The 21990-nt window shown below is 38.2% G+C and overlaps 1 protein-coding gene across 1 annotated transcript in view; it reads left to right on the top strand.

Annotated features, from left to right (window-relative positions):
• The window catches only part of UBE2R2 (ubiquitin conjugating enzyme E2 R2), a 125310-nt gene that overhangs the window by 75122 nt on the left and 28198 nt on the right, over positions 1–21990 (top strand). Inside the window, exon 2 of the mRNA XM_041760938.1 lies at positions 14834–14920. Coding sequence (XP_041616872.1) covers positions 14834–14920 — 87 coding nt within the window. The remainder of the gene's footprint in view (positions 1–14833; positions 14921–21990) is intronic.

The following is a 21990-nucleotide window of genomic DNA, read 5'->3' as shown; positions in this document are numbered from 1 at the left end:
ACCTCAGCATCCTGGAATCAAGCTCTGAGTCGCTCAGCTGCTTCCCGCTCAGCAGGGAGTCTGCTTCTCCCTCTCCCTCTGCTCCTCCACCCCCCAGTCATGCTCTCTATTCTCTCTCTCTCTCTCTCAAATAAATAAATCCTTTAAAAAAAAAATTGGAGAAGGATAAGGTTTGATCTTTTTATCCTTGAAAATGAATTCTGATTTTTAGTTCCAGTTACTATAAGCACCTTCATCGAAAGGGAGAGTCCTTTTCCCAACTTCCTTGTGTTGAATCATTCTCCTACCAATTTTAAATGTTGCATTTATTTGTTTATTTAAAATTTCTTTTTTTAAAGATTTTATTTATTTATTCATGACACACACACACACACACACACACACAGAGGCAGGCTCCATGCATGCAGGGAGCCTGACGTGGGACTTGATCCCGGATCTCCAGGGTCACACCCCAAGCCGAAAGTGGCGCTAAACTGCTGAGCCACCAGGGCTGCTAAATGTTGCTTTTATTGTTTTCTTAATAACTTTTTCCACTGTTTCATTGACCATATACATTTTCCCTTGTAATTATTATTATTTTTTAAAGATTTTATTTATTTGTTCATGAGAGACACAGAGAGGGAGAAGCAGGTTTCATGCAGGGAGCCTGACGTGGGACTCGATTCCAGGTCTCCAGGATCATGCCCTGGGCCAAAGGCGGTGCTAAACCGCTGAGCCACCCGGTCTGCCCTCTTGTAATTATTATTACAGCTTTATAGGTTGCTTTTCTGTCTGTTAAGGTAGCCCCCTCCATTACTGTTTTTTTTTTCAATAATAGTGTTATTTTCGTAATTTTTATATGAACTTTATAATCATCTTGCCAAGTTTTCACCATGTTCATTTGGTTAATAGTGGCATCTATTGCTATAATAATGGTATGATTATGCTGGTTGTGCAAAGAACCCTAACGCTTTTTAAAAAAATAATTGTATATTAGTCATCCCCCTCCCTTTCTTTTTTAAGCTTTTTGTAGGTTTGAAATTTTATTTAAAAAAAAAAAGAAATTTTATTTAATATGAAAGTAGAAATAGGAGTACAATAAACTCCTGTTTACTTCCATAATTACATTGTAGCAAATCTATATATATGTACTTTATCCACTCTTCTACATTATTTTGTAATTGATTTCAGACATATCATTTCATTTGTGAATATTTCAGGATGTATTTCTAAAGTATATAGGCTCCCTTTTAAAAAGTAACCATAATACTATTATTACAGTTGAAAAAGTTAGTAATCCCATAATATCCCACCAACAAAACTCTTACATATCTTTAAGATTTTTTAAAGATTTATTTATTCATTCATTCATGATAGAGAGAGAGAGAGAGAGGCAGAGAGTAGCAGGCTCCATGCCAGGAGCCCGACGTGGTGATCCCGGGACTCCAGGATCGCTCCCTGGGCCAAAGGCAGGCGCCAAACCGCTGAGCCACCCAGGGATCCCCTATAGCTTTGTTTTAGCCATTGTCCTAATGGATTTTACAGGCATTAACCCATTTAATCCTCAAACCAAGCTGTTTCTTTTCTTTCTTTTCTTTTTTTTTTTTTTTTTTTTAAGATTTTATTTATTTATTCATGAGAGACAGAGAGAGAGAGGCAGAGACACAGGCAGAGGGAGAAGCAGGTTCCATGCAGGGAGCCCGACGTGGGACTCAATCCTGGGTCTCCAGGATCACACCCTCGGCCAAAGGTGGCGCTAAACTGCTGAGCCACCCGGGCTGCCCTTTATTTTCTTTTTTAGATATTTTATTCATTTATTTGAGAGAGAGAGAAAGAGCACGCACAAGCAGGTGGAGCAGCCAGCAGGAGAGGGAGAAGCAGGTTCCCTGCTGAGCAAGAAGCCCCATGCAGGGCTTGATCCCAGGATCATGACCTGAGCTGAAAGCAGATGCTCAACTGACTGAGCCACCCAGGTGCCCCAACAAGCAACCTTATTTTATTGATGAGTAAAACTAAGACACAAGTTAAGTATCTTGCTTGAGATAATAGCTCATTAGTGGCAGAGTTGGAAGTCAAGCCAGGCAGTTTAGCTTCTTGAATGGATATCCTTAGCCATTACTGTTCTATGCTACCTTTTTTTTTTTTTTTAAAGTAGGCTCCATATCCATTGTCAAGCCCAACATGGGACCTGAACACACAACCTTTAGATCAAGACCTGAGCTGAAACCAAGAGTTGGACACTTAACTGACTGAGCCACCTAGGCATCCCTTCCATGCTGGTTTTCGTATTGTATATATCATGTATTGTTGATAAATTTTCGTGCAACTAGGGTTGCCTGGGTGGATCATTCATTAAGTGTCTGCCTTCAGCTTAGGCAGATCTTGGGGTCCTGTGATCGAGCCCCACATTGGGCTTCTTAGCATGGAGTCTGCTTCTCCCCCTCCCCCTTCATGCTCTTGCTTTCAGATAAATAAAATATTTAAAACAATTTCCATACAACTATACCTAGTTACTCTGCAGAGATTTCTCTTAATAATATTTAGTAGTCTAGGAAGACATTTTGGGAGACCTAAACACTTGGCTACACAGACAATATTAAATTTTATTGATCATTTCTGTTGTCCTAGAAAGGACAATCTAATTACCCCCCTAGAAATGTGATAGAGGAGGTTACATTTTCAACTTATTGTGGAATTCCCAACTTATTATGGAATTTTCAGTGTTAATCCAAGTATAGATTATATAACTGTAATAATTAGGCTTTCTAACGTATGTATAGATTTTAGAAGTAAGATTGATTAAATGGAAAAGATAGAAAATGTCTAACTTAACCTTGTCTTTTTTTTTTTTAAGATTTTATTTATTTATTCATAGACACAGAGAGAGAGAGAGAGAGAGAGAGGCAGGCAGAGACACAGGCAGAGGGAGAAGCAGGCTCCATGCAGGGAGCCCGATGTGGGACTCGATCCCGGGTCTCCAGGATCACACCCCAGGCTGCAGGCGGCGCCAAACCACTGCGCCACCAGGGCTGCCCACCTTGTCTTTTATCCTGTCCAACCCACCTTTTTGGTGCTTTTCAGAGTCATTTTTCTAAAATATACATCTTGCTGTTATTTTTTAAATTAGATTTTATTTTCTTAACTTCCTACTATCACCTAAAAAAGGCTTTAACTTGTCTTCATCCAGTTTTATCTCCTGTAGTTCCTACCAAGCATCCCACTAGCCATACCTGACCCTTCTATATCTTTAATACTAGCTATCACTCTGCACCTCGTGCCTTCATCTCTTTCTTCTGCTTTTATCTATCCAGGGAACTATTTAGGCAACATCTAACCACAGTACCAATACATAGTAGTACTCAGTAATAGTTGAACCAATGAAGTCTTTCCTGTTTTTGCCCAGCAGACTAAATCACTTTTCTTTACATAGGACATATTGTTTTGTTTTTTTTTTTAAATTTTTTTTTAAAATTTATTTATGACAGTCACACAGGAAGAGAGAGAGAGAGGCAGAGACACAGGCAGAGGGAGAAGCAGGCTCCATGCACCGGAAGCCCGACGTGGGATTCGATCCCGGGTCTCCAGGATCGCGCCCTGGGCCAAAGGCAGGCGCCAAACCGCTGCGCCACCCAGGGATCCCAACATAGGACATATTGTTAAGTGTTATACTGTGATTCTGTCTCAGCTGGATTTTGGGGCAGGGTGTGTGTGTGTGTGTGTAAGATTATTTTCATCTATAGATTCTTAGTACCCAGCCTGGAAATGTTTAGTAAGATTTTGAATGAATAATGGCAAAATAGGCTTATTTACAACTTAAGTTTTAAGAAGCAATTTGGAATTTTATTACTTTTGGTGGGGGCTGTCCAAGATGGTTTGTTTATTTTGTTCTCCTACTGCTTCTTGGTCATTTGGAAACCAGCACATGATTTGTTTAATGACGTCTTAGTTGTAGTTTGTGAATATCCTAAATATTATCTTTTTAAGTCCCAATGAATATTCCAGAATTTCCTTGACCTTGGGTCTTAGCAATCTTCAGGCACAGAAAATGTTTAAGGCAGTGAATAGAAACTGAATTTACAGTCATCAGACTGCCCTCCTCCAAGCCATACCTTTTAAGCTTGTTATGGAAAGATCAGTCTGTAAAGGACGCAGTTGTAAACATCTATATCAATTCTTCTAAGTACTAGGAATGCATGCTTGTGTAAATAGTTTAAGTACTTTGCCTCTTTAAGATTTCAAAGCTAATCAGATAGGGTTTTATTTAGCCACATTTTACTCATTCATGAATGCTGAGCTCTAGGAGCAAAACAAATATTGAAAAATTTAAAAAGCATATAATACAAAATGGGCCAGAGAGGCATCTAGATTTCTATACTTAGTTTTGCTACTTCGGTGCTTTCGTTCTAAGAATTTTAATTCTCATTTAATTGCTGATTCTAAGTTTAAGCTCAAGTTCAGTATTTCAACAGCACTGGGCACAGGTGATGTACCTTGTTCTGTTATATACAGGTTACTCTGTAACCATTCAGTGTTACAGATTTGGGCAAAATGTGATTGGCAATTGGCTGCTTGGTCTTTTAATTAACTCTTAGTAATGCAGTTCCATATTTTACGCACTTGAAAGTTTTGGATCCCACATACAGCATTTTGGGAAGGGAAGGTTTTACTCTGTTTTAAAGTATCTCAGGGGGACACTGGAAGGGTGGCTCAGTGGTTGAGCATCTGCCTTTGGCTCAGGGTGTGATCCCCGTATCCCAGGATCAAGTTCTGCACTGGGCTTCCTGCAGGGAGCCTGCTTCTCCCTCTGCCTATGTCTCTGCCTCTCTCTATATATCTCTCATGAATGGATCAATAAAATCTTTGAAAAAAAAAAAAGGTATCTTAGGTTGACCTACTAAATTTAAAAACAAATACTAAGTTTTGCTATAAGTGTTTTCCAGAATTCTAGTTATTTTAGATAGAGCTACAGGAAAATGAGTTACATAGGCACCTTGGCTTATCTTTCTTGTATTTGTAAGCTAAAAATTTCTGGCCAAGATCCCGTAAGGCATTTATAGGAAACTTTTATAAAAACTTGTTTTTGTGGTATTTATAATTTGTAAAGCTTTCATATATATTATCATATATTGGTTGAGGTATTTTATTTATTGTTTAGTGTTTCGATGCTATGTTACTTTAATTTTACTTTTTCATTGCAAGTATATAGAAATAGTTATTTTTGTGTATATATGTATATAGATATATTTTTAAAGATTTTATTTATTTATTTGACAGAGCACAAGGAGAGGGAGTGGCAGGCAGAAGGAGAAGCAGGCTCCCAATGTGGGGCTCAATCCCAGGGCTTCTGGGATCGTGACCTGAGCTGAAGGCAGACATTTAAGTGACAGAGCCACTCAGGCACCTGTTATTTTTGTATCCTACAGCCTTCCTGAACTCCTGTATTTGCTCTAGGAGGTCTTTTTGTAGATTCTTTGGGATTTTCTTCATAGACCATCGTAATCTGTGAATAGAGGTGGTTTTAGTTCTTCATTTCTTTTTTAAAAAGATTTTATTTATTTATTCATGAGAGTCCCAGAGAGAGAGAGAGAGGCAGAGGGAGAAGCAGGCTCCATGCAGGGAGCCCGACATGGGACTCGACCCCGGGTCTCCAGGATCAGGCCCTGGGCGGAAGGTGGCGCTAAGCTGCTGAGCCACCTGGGCTGCCCGTAGTTCATTTCTAATCTACATGCCTTTTATTTCCTTTCTTTGTTTATTGCATGGGCTAAGACTTCAGTACAGTGTTGAGAAAGAGTGGTAGGAGCAGACATCCTTGCCTTCGCATCTCAGAGGAGGGGCACATTCAGGTTTTCACCATTAGGTGTGATGTTAACTATAGGATTTTGTAGCTAACCTTTATCAGGTTAAAGAAATACCTTCCTATTCCTATGTTGCTGACAGCTTTTATCCTGAATTGGATGTTTACTTTTTCATATGGTTTGTCTGCGCCGATTGAGATGATCCTGAGTTTTTTCTTGTTGAATTAGACATATTTTATACAGTGTAAAATGAATAATGGTTTTAAAATGTTGAACCAGTCTTGAATTTCCGTGATTAAAAACACACTTGGTCATGATTTATTACTCTTTTTAATATAGTGCTGGATTCCACTCATACATACCACTGAGATATTTTTATGTCTTTGTTCATAAAGGATATTGGTTTGTAGTTTAATTAATTAATTAATTAATTAATTTTTTAAAGAGCACTGCTTTATTTATTTATTTATGATAGTCACACAGAGAGAGAGAGAGAGGCAGAGACACAGGCAGAGGGAGAAGCAGGCTCCATGCACCGGGAGCCTGATGTGGGATTCGATCCCGGGTCTCCAGGATCGCGCCCTGGGCCAAAGGCAGGCGCCAAACCGCTGCGCCACCCAGGGATCCCCTGTAGTTTAATTTATTATAATGTGTTTGGTTTTCATATCAGGGTATATTGCTGGCCTCATAGGATGAATTGGAAATTATTTCCCCTTATTGCATTTTCTAAAAGACTTTATTTAAAATTAGTGTTCTTGCTTCCTTAAATATTTGATAGAATTTGCTATTAATGCTGTCTGGCTCAGGAGACTTCTTTCTGTAAAGACTTAAATAAAATTCAGGATTTTTAAAGACTTTTTAAAAAGTAATTTCTACATCCAATGTGGGGCTCAAACTCACAACCCTGAGATCAAGAGTTGTATACTCCACTGACTGAGCCAGCCAGGTACCCCAAAATTCAGTTTCTTAATAGATATAATACCATTCATGTTTTATATTTCTTTTTTTTTTAATTTTTTTTTTTATTTATTTATGATAGTCACAGAGAGAGAGAGAGAGAGAGGCGCAGAGACACAGGCAGAGGGAGAAGCAGGCTCCATGTACCGGGAGCCCGACGCGGGACTCGATCCCGGGTCTCCAGGATCGCGCCCTGGGCCAAAGGCAGGCGCCAAACCGCTGCGCCACCCAGGGATCCCTTATATTTCATCATAAGTAGCTTTTGGTACTTTATTCTTTTGAATTATTTGTCTATTTTTATAGAATTTGTTGAATTTTATGAGCATGAAGTTATATATAATATTTCCTCATCATTCTTTTAATATTGGTAGTTATAATAGTGAGGTCACCTGTTCTGGTCTTAATACAGGTATTTCTATATTCTCTTTTTTTATCGGTTTAGCTAGAGATTTATCGGTTTTTTTGATCTTTCAGAGATCTAGCTTCTGGTTTTATTTTATTTTATTTTTTTTTAAATTTTTTTTTTAAATTTTATTTATTTATGACAGGCACACAGTGAGAGAGAGAGAGAAGCAGAGACATAGGCAGAGGGAGAAGCAGGCTTCATGCACCGGGAGCCCGATGTGGGATTCGATCCCGGGTCTCCAGGATCACGCCCCGGGCCAAAGGCAGGCGCCAAACCGCTGCGCCACCCAGGGATCCCTAGCTTCTGGTTTTATTAGTGTCTCCGCAGTATTCACATTTATCAGTTCCTCTGAGTTCTGCTTTTATCTTAAGTTTCTTCTGGTTTCTGGTTTAATTTCTTAGTTTCTTATTCTTGTGAAGCATAAGTTTACAACATTGAATTGAAACCATTTTTTCCCTTTTCTTTTGTATTATTAAAGTATAGTTGACATACAATATTTCAGGTGTACAACATTAGGGGTTCAATATTTATATAAACATTACAAAGTGATCACAATAACTCCAGCTAACATCTGTTACTATACAAAAATGTGAGAGGATTATTAACTATATTCCCTATGTTGTACATTGCACCGTCATCATGTCTTAATTACTTACTTACTTATGAGGTTTGTACCTTTTAATCCCTTTCCTCTATGTTGTCTGCTGCCTCCTTCCCCTGTGACAGAAACTAGATTATTCTCTAGATTTATGAATCTGTTTCTGTCTGCTTTGTTTTTTAGATTCCACCTATATGCAACCCTAAATTATTATTATTTTATTTTATTCATAAGAGACATGCAGAGAGAGAGAGAGAGAGAGAGAGGCAGAGACACAGGCAGAGGGAGAAGCAGGTTCCATGCAGGGAGCCCTCATCAGTTACATAACTTGCAAATATCTTCTCCCATTTGGTAGAGGTTGCCTGTTTGTTTCGTTGGTTTCTTTCACTATGTAAAAAGCTTTTTAGTTTGATGTAGCCCCATTTGTTTATTTTTGCTTTTGTTTCCCTTGCCTGAGGAGATAGATCCCCCACCAAAATATTGCTCAGACAGATGTCTTAGAGCTTATAGCCTATGTTTTCTTCTAGGAGTTTTAGGTTTCCAGACTTTTTTTTTTTTTTAAAGATTTATTTATTTATGATAGAGAGAGAAAGAGAGAGAGAGAGAGAGAGAGGCAGAGACACAGGAGGAGGGAGAAGCAGGCTCCATGCCGGGAGCCTGACGTGGGACTCGATCCTGGCGTGCCTGGGGCCAAAGACAGGCGCTAAACCACTGAGCCACCCAGGGATCCCCTAGGTTTCCAGACTTAAAAATATTTAACTTTTTATTCTCTTTTTGAGTATTTTTTAAAAAGATTTTTATTTATTCATGAGAGACACACAGAGAGAGAGGCAGAGACACAGGCAGAGGGAGAAGCAGGCTGCATGCAGGGAGCCCGATGTGGGACTCGATCCCAGGTCTCCAGGAACACACCCTGGGCTGAAGGCAGCGTCAAACCACTGAGCCACCTGGGCTACCCCAGAGTGTGTGCGTGGTTTTTTTTAAAAGATTATTTATTTATTTATTTATTTATTTATTTATTTATTTATTTAATTAATTTATGATAGTCACAGAGAGAGAGAGAGAGGCAGAGACATAGGCAGAGGGAGAAGCAGGTTCCATGCACCGGGAGCCCGACATGGGATTCGATCCCGGGTCTCCAGGATCGCGCCCTGGGCCAAAGGCAGGCGCCACACTGCTGCGCCACCCAGGGATCCCTATCTATCTATCTATCTATCTATCTATCTATCTGTCTATCTATTTATTTATTTATGAGAGACAGAGATGGTGACAGAGATAGCAAAAAAGAGGGAGAACATGAGCTGGGAGAAGAAGCAGGCTTTCCCGCTGAGCAGGGAGCCCAAGCGACCCAGGGCTTGATCCCAGGACCCTGGGATCATGACCTGAGGTAAAAGCAGATCCTTAACTGACTGAGCCACCCAGGTGCCTCTGAGATTTTTTTTGTATATGGTATAAGAAAGTGGTAATTTCATTGTTTTGCACATAGTTGTCCAGTTTGGCCAGCACCATTTACTGAAAAGACTGTTTGTTCCCCATTAGATATTCTTCTTTGTTGAAATTCATTGACTATGTAAGTGTGAGTTTATTTCTTGATAGTTCTGTTTTTGCATGCTATCTTACTTATTCATTAAAATCCTTAGAATATTAATCAGAGTTATTTTAAATTCCCAGTCTGATAAGTCCAACACTTAAGCCATTTTTTGGTTGTGATAATTGTTCTGTTTATTTTTTATTTCACCTTTTTGTATGCCTTGTGATTTTTTTCTTGAGAGCTTGATATGATGCATCTTACAGGTATAAGTTACTCTGTAAATAGGTCTCGGTAATATGGTGGTGAGGTGTGAGAGGAGTGGGGAGCATTCTGTACTCCTATGATTAGGGCTCAGTCTTTCTTAAAGCCTTTGCCTCCGGACTATTAACTTATCACAGGAATTTTTCAATTTCTTCCTCTTTTTTTCTTCCTGTTTAACTTTGTTCCTTTTTTTTTTTTCTTCAGATTTTATTTATTTATTTATGAGAGAGGCAGAGACATAGAGGGAGAAGCAGGCTCCCTGCAGGGAGCCTGATGTGGGACTCAGTCCCAGGACCCTGGGATCAGGACCTGAGCCAAAGGCAGATGCTCAACCGCTGAGCCACTCAGGTCTTCCTATTTTGTTCCTTTTTTAAGACTGTTCTGACTTGGGATCCCTTCATTGGCTCAGCAGTTTAGTGCCTGCCTTCAGCCCAGGGCGTGATCCTGGAGTTCCGGAATTGAGTCCCCACATCAGGTTCTCTGCGTGGAGCCTGCTTCTCCCTCTGCCAGTGTCTCTGCACCCCCCCCCCCCCCGCCCCGTGTGTGTGTGTGTGTGTGTGTGTGTGTCTCTCATGATTTAAAAAAAAAAAGAAAGAAAAGAAAAGACTGTTTTGACTATTCTGGGTCCCCTGAATTACAACCTTATACCAACTTTTAGTACCAGCTTTTTCATTTCTATAAGAAAGGGAGCTGGAATTGACATAAAACGATGTTGAATCTGAAGATCAGATGGAGGAGGATTGCCATCTTAATAATATTGTCTTGTAATCCATGAATATGCAATATCTTTCCATTTGTTTAAGTCTTTAATTTCTTTCAACAGTGTTTTGTATTTTTCAGAGTATAAGTTTTGTGCCACTTTTGTTAAATTTAAGTTTTGTTTTTGATGCAATTACAAATGGAATTAAAATTTTTTTTTCAGTTTATTTAAATTCTACTATATAGAAATATAATTGATGCTGGTATATTGATCTTCTTCTATCTTGCAACCTGCCGCACTTGTTTACTTGTTCTAATAACTTTGAGTCGATTTGTTTGGATATTTTATATACAAGGTTATCTGCAAATACATTACTCTATTTTCTTTTCAACCAAGATACTTTTTATTTTATTTCCTTGCTCAGTTGCGTTAACTAACATCTCCAGTACGGTGTTGAATATAAGTGGTGAGAGCAGACATCCATGTCTCATTTCTGAAATTAAGGGAAAAGCATTCAGCCTTATACTGCTAAATATGATGTTAGGGCTTTTAAAATCAATGCCCTGATCAAATTGAAGAATTTACCTTGTATTCCTTTTTTGGGTGTTTTAAATTGTGAAGGGGTATTCAATTTTTGAGGTATTCTTAGGGATACCCTGGAGATTATAATTAACATAACTATGGTAGTTCATTTAATACCATTTTAATTTCAGTAGTGTACAAAATTTTTGTTTCTAGACATAGAGATGGCCAACATGAAAAGATGTTTAACATTACTAATCATCAGGGAAGTGCAAATCAAAACCACAATGAGAGAGATGCCTGGGTGGCTCAGTGGTTTAGTGCCTGTCTTCGGCCCAGAGTGTGGAGTCCTGGGATCGAGTTCTGCATCAGGCTCCCTGTGTGGAGCCTGCTTCTCTCTCTGCCTATGTCTCTGTCTCTCTCTCTCTCTGTCCCTCATGAATAAATAAATAAAATCTTAAAAAAAAAAAAGCCAATGAGATATCACCTCACGCCTGTCAGAATGATTAAAATAAAAAACACAAGAAACAACAAGTGTTGGCACGGATATGGAAAAAAAGGAACCTTTGTGCACTGTTGATGGGAATGCAAATTGGTGCAGCCACTGTGGAAAACACTATAAAAGTCCTTTAAAAACTAAAAATAGAATGTGTCACCATATAACCCAGTAATTCCATCCCTGGGTATTTATCCAAAGAATATGAAAACACTAATTCGAAAAGATATATGCACCCCTGGTTTATTGCAGCATTATTTACAGTAGCGAGATGTGGAAGCAATCCAAATGTCCATCCAAGGTGCATGGATAAATGAGGATGTGGCAGGATGTATATATACAAAGATACACGTGTACACATATACAATGGAATATAACTCAGCCATAAAAAAGATGAAACTTGCCATTGGTAACAACATGGATGGGTGTAGAGGGTATAATTCTAAGTGAAATAAGTAAAAGAAAGACATATACCATATGGTTTCACTCATATGGAATTTAAGAAACAAAAAAGACCAAAAAAAAAAGTAGACTCTTAAACGTAAAGAACAAACTGGTGGTTACCAGAGTGGGGGTGGTTGGGTGAAATAAGGTAATGGGACTTAAGAGTATATTTATTGTGATGAGCACTGAGTAATATATAGAATTTTTGAATCACTATGTTGTACATCTGAAACTAATATAACACTATGTTAATTACACTAGAATTAAAAAGTAAAAATTTAAAAATTTTGCTTCTTTTTAACTCTGATCCCTTCCCTTCCCTTCACTGTTCTCTTATTGCCATACAAATTACAACTTTATGTATTATGTGCCCATCAGCAGAGTTATAATTATTACATTATATAATTTTCTTCTAAATCAGATAGAAAGGAAGTTACAAACCAAAAAAAAAGAAAAATACATTTAGAACGTATGCTATCAGGAGTTCTTGGTTTTCCTTTATCTAGTAATGTCTTAATTCACCTTCATTTTTTGAGAAATAGTTTTGCTGGATATTGAAATTTTGGTTGATAAATTTTGTTTTTTCAGCACTGCTTTGTGGCTTCCTGGTTTCTGATTACAAATTATCTGTCTTATCGAGGATTCATTATGCTTGATTGTGTCTCTTGCTGTTTTCAAGATTGTCTTTGGCTTTCAACAGTTTAATTATGATATACCTAGATGTGGAGTTTATTCTAGTGGCATTTGTTGAACTTCTTGCTTATGAGGCTTAACGTTTTTCATTGATTTTGGATACTTGGGGTCATTATTTTGTCATATATTTTTCTTTATGCATTTGTTTTCTCTCCTGCTGGCATTCCCAGTATGCATATGTTGCTTTTTATTTCTTTAGATGGGGAAATCTAAATTGATATATCTTTAAGTTCACAGATTTTTTCCCCTTGTTCAGATCTGCTGTTCAGCCCATCTAGCTTTTTGTTATTGTACTTTGCCACCACCCCACAATTCATATTTGGGGCTTTTTTCCCCCTCAAAAAACTATTCAGTTTATATTTTATAATTTCTCTTTATTGCTGTTTGCAGTGTGCGGAGACATTTTTCTCATACTGTCCTTAGTTCTTTAGCCATGGTTTCCTTTAATTCTTTTTTTTTTTTTTTTTTTTTGGTTTCCTTTAATTCTTTAAACATTTAATGCAGCTGATTTAAGGATTCGTCTGGTGAATTCAAGATCTGGGCTTCCAGTTTCTGTTGATTGGTTTTTTACCCTGTGTATGGGCCATACCTTGTGGGGGTTTTTTCCCCCATGTTCTATGGTAGTGTGTTGAAAACTGGTTGGATGTTTAAGTAATAAAATAAAATGTGGCAGTAGAATTTTTTTTGTTGCTGTTTATTGTGATTGTTTCCTTACTTAGTTTTCTGACCTAATTCTGTTTTGTCTGTATTCTTGTTTGGGCAGTAAAGTCTCTACTTGGTTAGCTAAGCAGTCAACTGAACAGTGATTTCCTTAGTTTGATTTGATTTGATTTCCTGGAACCAGCAAGTTCCCGGGCATTCTAGAGGAGCTCTATGTGCATGCTGAGGCAAACCTTTAACATTCAGAGAGGCAGTTTTGAACTCTGCCTGAGCCTTTGCCATTACCACCTCCTTGTGCAGATCCTCATGTTCAGCCAGAGATGGAAGTTTAGGGTCTTCTAATGAATTCTCATGACTTTCCTGAGCATGTGTATAGCCTAGACACATGCACAGCCCTATACATGGGCCTAGTCTTCTGGATTCTTAGGAATTTGTCAGAGTTTTTATATCTCATATCCTTGACTTTTCCTATTAAATTTTTTGGTTAGTTTTTTGTTAGACCTAACAGCTTTGAAGCTCAACATTTGCCCATCATTTTTGACAATACACACGTCCCAAGGAAAATTATTTTCACACTGTCCAAGCTACAGATCAGGTCAAATATAGACAGCCTTGCAAGTGAATTTTTCTAGGGAACTGTTAAAAAGGTCAGATAGTGACAGTTCTTTGGAATTAAGGCTCTGAAGAAATTTCAGCACATTATGTGGCTGCTTGTCTTCACTTTGAATGTGATTTGTTAGTTTTAAGGTTACTACAGCTCTGGAGGTCAGGGCACGGGACTAGGGCAAGTTAAAACACCGCAAAGTTCACTGTTCTTATTGAGGGTCAGCTCTTTTTCTTAAATAGAGGTTCCTTGAATTTCTACTAGCCTTTGGTTATTTTCTAAATTCTGAAAAATTGGTTTCTTAAAATTTTTGCCAATTTTCTCATTGCTTTTATTGAAGAAGTTTTGAGCTTCCTGACTTGCCGTGTTTACTGGTGGTTTTAGCTTATTTACCCTTAGCTTGTCCTTTCTGTCCCTTCCTCACGCTCTTTTTACTGTACCGTTAGATGAGGGTCTTACTGAGTAGCTTTGTATTTGAAATATGGGATACTGCCAAGGAAAGCTGCTGCAGTTATTTATAATAGCAAAAGACTGAAAACAACCCAGATGTTTCAAAATATGGAAAATTTTTTCTAATGATTCATCTATATGTCTGGTCTGTATGATGGAACATTACACAGACACTAACAATCATGTATTTGGAGATTATTTTATAGGAAAATGTATGGTTATTGAAAGGAGAAAAATATAAAATGCAGTATATTCAAATTTTTGGAAATAAGTTTTGTAAAGAAAGAAACATATGTATACACCAAAAACTCCTGGAAGGAGTTATATCAAAATGATAGCATTTATTATTTCTGGGTGGTGGTTAAGTGAGTGAAAAATGGCCTTTGTTCTGTTTTATGTACCATAAAGTTGTGTTAATTATTTTTTGAGATAAAAATAAAATGCAGTAATTAGTGTGACACACCTGTACCTATTACTGTTTTTCCCTCATGAGTTTAATTTAAAATTAAATGGCTGTTGAATTTGGTGATTTAACATAAGCTCTTATAAATATTTGAAGAGATGCTAATAAGAACTCTGACATTGGGGCTAACAAAATGTATATGAGCAGTTGTTAATCATAACAGTCTACTTTATTAAAAGGAATTTGTTTCACTGGGATATAATAGGGTGAATTATTAGGCATATGAAAAACCTGTAGTCTCATTTATTAGCATTTCATTTTTTTTTCTTTTCAGGCGCACATTAAATTTCCTATTGACTACCCATATTCACCACCTACCTTCAGATTCTTGACCAAAATGTGGCACCCCAACATTTATGAGGTAAGAGACATGTGTTGTGAATTTCTCTGAAGATTTTTTTTAGATACAGTCCTTTAAAGTAACCTTTATATCTGCATACACTGTGGTAGTTATGCTATAGCCACAAGGGTGTATTCATCATTCCCTACTTTTAATAGTCTCTAGTTTCATTGTTCAAAATTGAAGGTAGAAGGTAGTTTTATACCAGTGTATATTTTACTTACGAATGAGGGTTTATAGAGTCCTGAATTTGAATCTCCATATGTATAAATTAGCACACTGGAGCAGCTTTATAGTTTTCACAACTTGCTTTTTCTTTGAGGCATTATCTTTGGGATTTTCTCTCTTTTTTTCTTTCTTTTTCCTATTTATTTATTTTAGAGAGTGCACACACAGATTGGGGGTGGGGGAATGGCAGAGGGAGAGAGAAAATTCCAAGCAGATGCCCCACTGAGTGCGGAGCCTGATGTGGTACTTAATCCCATTACCCTGACCTGAGCTGAAATCAAGTCAGTCACTTTAACTGACCCAGGTACCCCCCCCTTTTTTTAGAATGAGGGGGAGAGGCATAGAGAGAGAGAGAGAGAATCGTAAGCAAACTTCACGACTTTGAGGAGCCCCATGTGGGGCTCAATCTGACAACCCTGAGATTGTGACTGAAATCAGGAGTTGGATGTTTGACTGAGCCACCCAGGCACCCCTCATTTCCTGTTTAAACAGAACAAACTGGTGCTCAAAAGGTGGTATGTATTTACATTTCCAGAAATAAGTTCCCAGAGTGTTGTTTTCTTTAGTATCTTTAGTATTTGACATAATCACAATATGAATAAACAATAATGAATATTATTCTGTATAACTAAGTTATCCATTACAGGAGAGAGATTATAGAAGCAATTTGCTGTTTCATAAATTCAGCGTGAGTTCAGTACACATAGAAATATTTTTGTTTTTGTCCATGTAGTATATATATAGATTTTATTTATTTATTTATTTATTTATTTTTTAAAGATTTTATTTATTTATTCATAGAGACACACAGAGAGAGAGGCAGAGACACAGGCAGAGGGAGAAGCAGGCTCCACGCAAAGAGCCTGAAGTGGGACTCGATCCAGGGTCTCCAGGATCACGCCCTGGGCTGCAGGCAGTGCTAAACCGCTGTGCCACCGGGGCTGCCCTATATATAGATTTTAGATGGCAAGAGAGAAGTGAGAAAACTCAAGCTGTTGTTTTGTTATTGAGAACTAATTTACCTTAAAGCCATGTATTCACTTGTTTCCACCTCACGTTATCTAATTCTCAAACCCCTCTCAAATAAAAAACAAGAAATAAGGAAAAGGATTCAAAACTGTAGAGGAATAAAGTGTTTTTTTTTTTTTTTAAACAAAGTAGGCTATTTAGTCCTGTCTCTTTAAAATTTAGCATTAGGTCATTATTTTTTAAAAATATTTTTCAGATTCATAATAAAATTTTCAGTGGTAAAATAATGCATGTGTATCTTACAAATATGTAGTTATTTTCCATGCCGTATATGTATTCTTTTTAAAGAAGCAATAAGGGGCAGCCCCGGTGGCGCAGCGGTTTGGCGCCTCCTGCAGCCCAGGGCGTAATCCTGGAGACCCTGGATCGAGTCCCACGTCAGGCTCTCTGCATGGTGCCTGCTTCTCTCTCTGCCTGTCTCTGCCTCTCTCTCTCTCTCTGTGTCTATGAATAAATAAAGCCTTTAAAAAAAAATAAAGAAGCAATAAGTTGGGATGCCTGGGTATCAGCCAGTTAAGCATCTGCCTTCAACTCAGATCATGATCCTCAGGGTCTTGGGAGCAAAACCTGGGTGGGCTCCCTGCTAAGCAGGGAGCTGCTTCTCCTTCTCCCTCGGCCTCTCTCTTCCACTCATGTGTTCTCTCTCCCTCTTTCTCTCTCAAAATCTTTAAAAAAATAAAGAGGTCATAAGTCATAGGTAGGATTTAATTTGATATATAGTTGTGGTGGTCATAAGAGACTCTTCTCACATAAGTTAATTTATCTTTGCTACAAAAAAGGGTGACTTTTTTTTTTTTTAAGATTTACTTATTTAGAGAGGGAACCCACATGCAACAGGGAGAGGGGCAAAAGGAGAGAGAATCTTAAGTAGACTCTATACTGATTTCGGAGCCTGATGTAGGGCTTGATCTCGCAACTCTTGAGATCATGACCTAAGCCAAACCAAGAATCAGACATTTAACCAACTGTGCTACTCCTGCTTCCCAGAATTGAACTTTTTGAGGACCTATGTCAGTATTTGTGATTCTAGTGATTGGGACTCCTGCTTCTTGGTCAAAGGGATATTCTTAGCTGTTCTCTTCTCACCCAACCTGTGTTGTCCACCTAAGGTAGAAACGTGGTGGACGTCGTGTCAAATTGCTCTGGTCACCAAAATGTTCACTGCTGAGTTATTTATAATAGAACTGCAGGGAGATGGGGGCCAATGAAACACTCCCCCCAAAAAAACAATGCAGAACTGTTGGGGATTTACCCCAAAGATTCAGATGCAATGAAACGTCGGGACACCTGCACCCCGATGTTTCTGTCAGCAATGGCCACAATAGCCAAACTGTGGAAGGAGCCTCGGTGTCCATCGAAAGATGAATGGATAAAGAAGATGTGGTTTATGTATACAATGGAATATTACTCAGCAATTAGAAACGACAAATACCCATCATTTGCTTCAACGTGGATGGAACTGGAGGGTATTATGCTGAGTGAAATAAGTCAATCGGAGAAGGACAAACAGTGTATGTTCTCATTCATTTGGGGAATATGAATAATAGTGAAAGGGAATATAAAGGAAGGGAAAAGAAATGTTGGGAAATATCAGGAAGGGAGACAGAACATAAAGACTCCTAACTTGGAGAAACGAACTAGGGGTGGTGGAAGGGGAGAAGGGCAGGTGTTGGAGGGGAATGGGTGACGGGCATTGAGGTGGACACTTGACGGGATGAGCACTGGGTGTTTTTCTGTATGTTGGTAAATTGAACACCAATAAAAATTAATTAAAAAAAAAAAACAAAAAAACAATGCAGACTACTCAAATGCCAGAAAAAGGAAAAAAAAAAAAAAAAGAAAGAAACAAAAAAGCCCGAAAAAGGGACTTGATGAAAGAGTTTTTTGACATACTAACTTCATGGGCATTAAAAATAAATACTGTAGGGTACCTGGGTGGCTCAGTTAGTTGAATCTCTGACTTTTGATCTCAGCTCAGGTCTTGATCTCAGGGTCTTGAGTTCAAATCCCTTTTGGGCACCACACTGGCCATGGAACCTACTAAATAGTTTGAACGAGTGAATAAATATTGTAAAGATTATTATTGTTAAAAAATAGTTTATTGGAATGCCTGGGTGGCTCAGTGGTTTAGCGTCTGCCTTTGACCCGGGGCATGATCCTGGGATCCAATCCTGCATTGGGCTCCCTGCATGGAGCCTGCTTCTCCCTCTGCCTATGTCTCTGCTTTTCTTTCTCTCTCTCTCTTGAGTCTCTCATGAATAAATAAATAAATAATCTTTTAAAAAAAGAAAATATATCAAGTTCTAAAAATCATAAAAGCTTTGGTTACAGTTTTGTTAAATACATCCATGGACACAATACTGCAACCTCAAAAGTAATAAATGCTGCAGTGTTATGTAAGTGAAGTTAATTATTTTAACATTTCCATATTTGTGAAATTTATAAATATCAAGGGGAAACTTGGAGAACAAAAATTTAATATGACAGATGCCTGGGTGGTTCATTGGCTGAACGTCTGCCTTTGTCTCAGGTCATGATCCTGGGGTCCTGAGATCGAGTCCCTTATCAGGTCCCATAGGGAGTCTGCTTCTCCCTCTGCCTATGTCTCTGCTTCTGTCTCTCATGAATAAATAAATAAAGTCTTTAAGAATAAATAACCATTTAAAAATTTAATATGGGGGATCCTTGGGTGGCGCAGCGGTTTGGCGCCTGCCTTTGGCCCAGGGCGCGATCCTGGAGACCCGGGATCGAGTCCCACGTCGGGCTCCCGGTGCATGGAGCCTGCTTCTCCCTCTGCCTGTGTCTCTGCCTCTCTCTCTCTCTCTCTCTCTGTGTGACTATCATAAATAAAGAAAAATTAAAAAAAATATATAAAAAATAAATAAATAAATAAATAAAAAAATTAAAAAATAAAAAAAATTAAAAAAATTTATTTTATTTTATTATTTTTTAAAAATTTAATATGGACTTGTCACCAATCATTCTACTCTTATCTGCTCTGTAATATGTAGCATGAGCTCAAAAATACAGTTTCGTTATAGGTAACTATATTTTCAGAACTAAACAACCAATAAACCCCATTTGCCCCATAGACCATGTATTAAAATGAGATTTTCATACATACTGTAATTCACTATGAACTTTACAGTTATGGCAACTCAGAATATCCTTGTTCTTTATCATTTAAAAAAATAGATTAATTTTCTAGAGTAGTTTTGGGTTCACTGCAAAATTGAATGGAAAACACAGTTTGATGATCTTTAGGATATGTATTTTAAAATATTATTGTTTTAATAATGATTAAAAATATATACTACTGTTTCAATATGCTTTTCCTAAGACATGTTGTCTTAGCTTGAGCTGCCATAACACTATCATAGAGGAGATGGCTTAAATAAATGAAACTTATTTTCTCATAGGTTAGGAAACTGTAAGTCCAAGATCAAGGTACCAGCACGGTTGGTTTCTGAAGACTTGTGGCTTATCTCTGTGTCCTCTTATGGCTTGAGTAGAGACCGAGCTAGCTCTCTGGTATCTCGTATAAGGTTTTTTTTTTGCCAAGTTTGCAGAACCATAACTTTTTAGAATAATAAAATTTAGGCTTTTTAAGTGGTGAATGGGCCTAATTACACATAGTTTATGATCTTTGTAATAGTTTAGATGGATGATATGCCATTAGTGAAAATGAATGAGACCTATAATGAGCTTTTCAAAAATGGAAAGAACTGCATGTGTCAAGAGTCATAATGCTGTAACCATAAATTATATTTTAGCATTATACAGAAAAGACCAGGTAAAAGCAATAATAATACAGTATTAGGGTTCTCCAGAGAAACAGAACCATTAGTGTACATAGAGATATATATTAGAGGAGGGTTATTAGAAGAGTTGGCTTCCATGTTACGAAGTCTGAGAAGTTGCACAGTCTCTGCAAGCTGTAGAACTGGGAAAACTGGGAGTATAATTTAGACCGAATCCAAAGGCATGGGACCTAGGAAGCTGCTGGTCCAAGTCCTAGCGTACCAAGGCCCCAAAACCCAGAGTTCCAATGTTCCAGCTCAGGGGAATTTGTCCTTTGCCTATTTGTTGTATTTAGGCCCTCATTAGATTGGATGATGCTTGCCCCATTAGGATCCCAATCCCCATTATGGTGGATATTCTTTACTCAGTCTACTGATAGAAATATTAATTTCTTCTGGAAACATCCTCACAGACACACCCAGAAGTAATGTTTTATCAGCTATGTAAGCATCCCTTAGTCCAGTCAAATTGGCACATAAAATTAACCATCCCAGATACCTATCTTTTTTAATCCACTCATCCCCTGCTGTCCATGTATGGCCTTTCTCTGCTTTTTTGCACACCACTATGTTCACAGTGGGTATAATTTGGAAGTGTATTTGAATCTTTTTTTTTTTTTTTTAAGATTTTATTTACTAATTCATGAGAGAGACAGAGAGAGAGGCAGACATAGGCAGAGGGAGAAACAGGCTCCATGCAGGGAGCCTGATGTGGGACTCAATCCCAGGACCCCAGGATCACACCCTGAGCCAAAGGCAGATGTTAACCGCTGAGCCACCCACGCGTCCCTGAATCCTTTATTTTTATTTTTTTTAAGATTTTATTTATTCATAGAGACACAGAGAGAGAGAGAGGGGGGCAGAGACAATAGGCAGAGGGAGAAGCAGGCTTCATGCAGAGAGCCTGACGTGGGACTTGATCCAGGGTCTCCAGGATCACGCCCTGGGCTGCAGGTGGCGCTAAACTGCTGCGCCACTGGGGCTGCCCCCTGAATCCTTTAAATAGCAAGATGTTTCGGGGCGCCTGGGTGGCTCAGTTGGTTAGGCGTCTGCCTTTGGCTCAGGTCCCAGGACTGAGCCCCGCATTAGGCTACCTGCTCAGTGAAAAGTCTGCTTCTGACCTTCCTCCATCTCATGCTCGCGCGTGCTCTCTCTCTCTCAAATAAATAAAATCTTAAAAAATAAAATTGCAAGATGTATTATAATAAGGGTTTATTCCCTTATTTGATAACATTCAGTAAAATTATTGTTAGATAATGCCATAAATCATGGCTCACCTAGATCTGCTTCATCTCTTTTGCTCATTTAACATACATTTCTTTCTCTTCAGTTAATTATTAATCTTTTCTTCTTTTGGTGGAATTATCTAATAGAGCTATGGTTTTTCTGTGATTTCTCTGGGAATTTACTTTGTTATACCACCCAGGAATCAAATAATGAAACCAAAGAAGTCATATTAGAATTGATTTTAAAGGGACACCTGGGTGGCTCAGTGGTTGAGCGTCTGCCTTTGGCTCAGGGCATGATCCTAGGGCCTGGGATCAAGTCCCACATCTGGCTCCTTGTGGGGAGCCTGCTTCTCCCTCTGCCTATGTCTCTGCCTCTCTCTCTCTCTCTGTGTGTGTGTGTGTGTGTCTCATGAATAAATAAAATCTTTAAAAAAAAAAGAATTGATCATAAATAAAATTGTAATGCATACTCGATTTTTCAATGCTAGGATAAACAAGTTTCTTTCTTTCTTTTTTTTTAATTCATGAGAGACAGAGAGAGAGAGAGAGAGACAGGCAGAGGGAGTAGCAGGCTCCATGCAGGAAGCCTCATAGTGGGACTTGATCCCGGAACTCCAGGATCATGCCCTGAGCCAAAGGCAAACGCTCAACTGCTGAGCCACCCAGGTGTCCCAAAGTTTGTTATTCTTAAACTAAATTCATATAAAATTTAAATATAAGATTTTTAAATTCTGAAACATTTATAATTGTTTTTATTCAAATGCTTTAATTTCAGTGTCTGGGTATTATAAACATACTATAAAAA

This window comes from Vulpes lagopus, chromosome 7, assembly GCF_018345385.1.
Source record: "Vulpes lagopus strain Blue_001 chromosome 7, ASM1834538v1, whole genome shotgun sequence".
NCBI lineage: Eukaryota > Metazoa > Chordata > Mammalia > Carnivora > Canidae > Vulpes > Vulpes lagopus.
The sequence above is the reverse complement of the archived record's forward strand: the minus strand, read 5'-3'. Positions and strand labels throughout refer to the sequence as shown.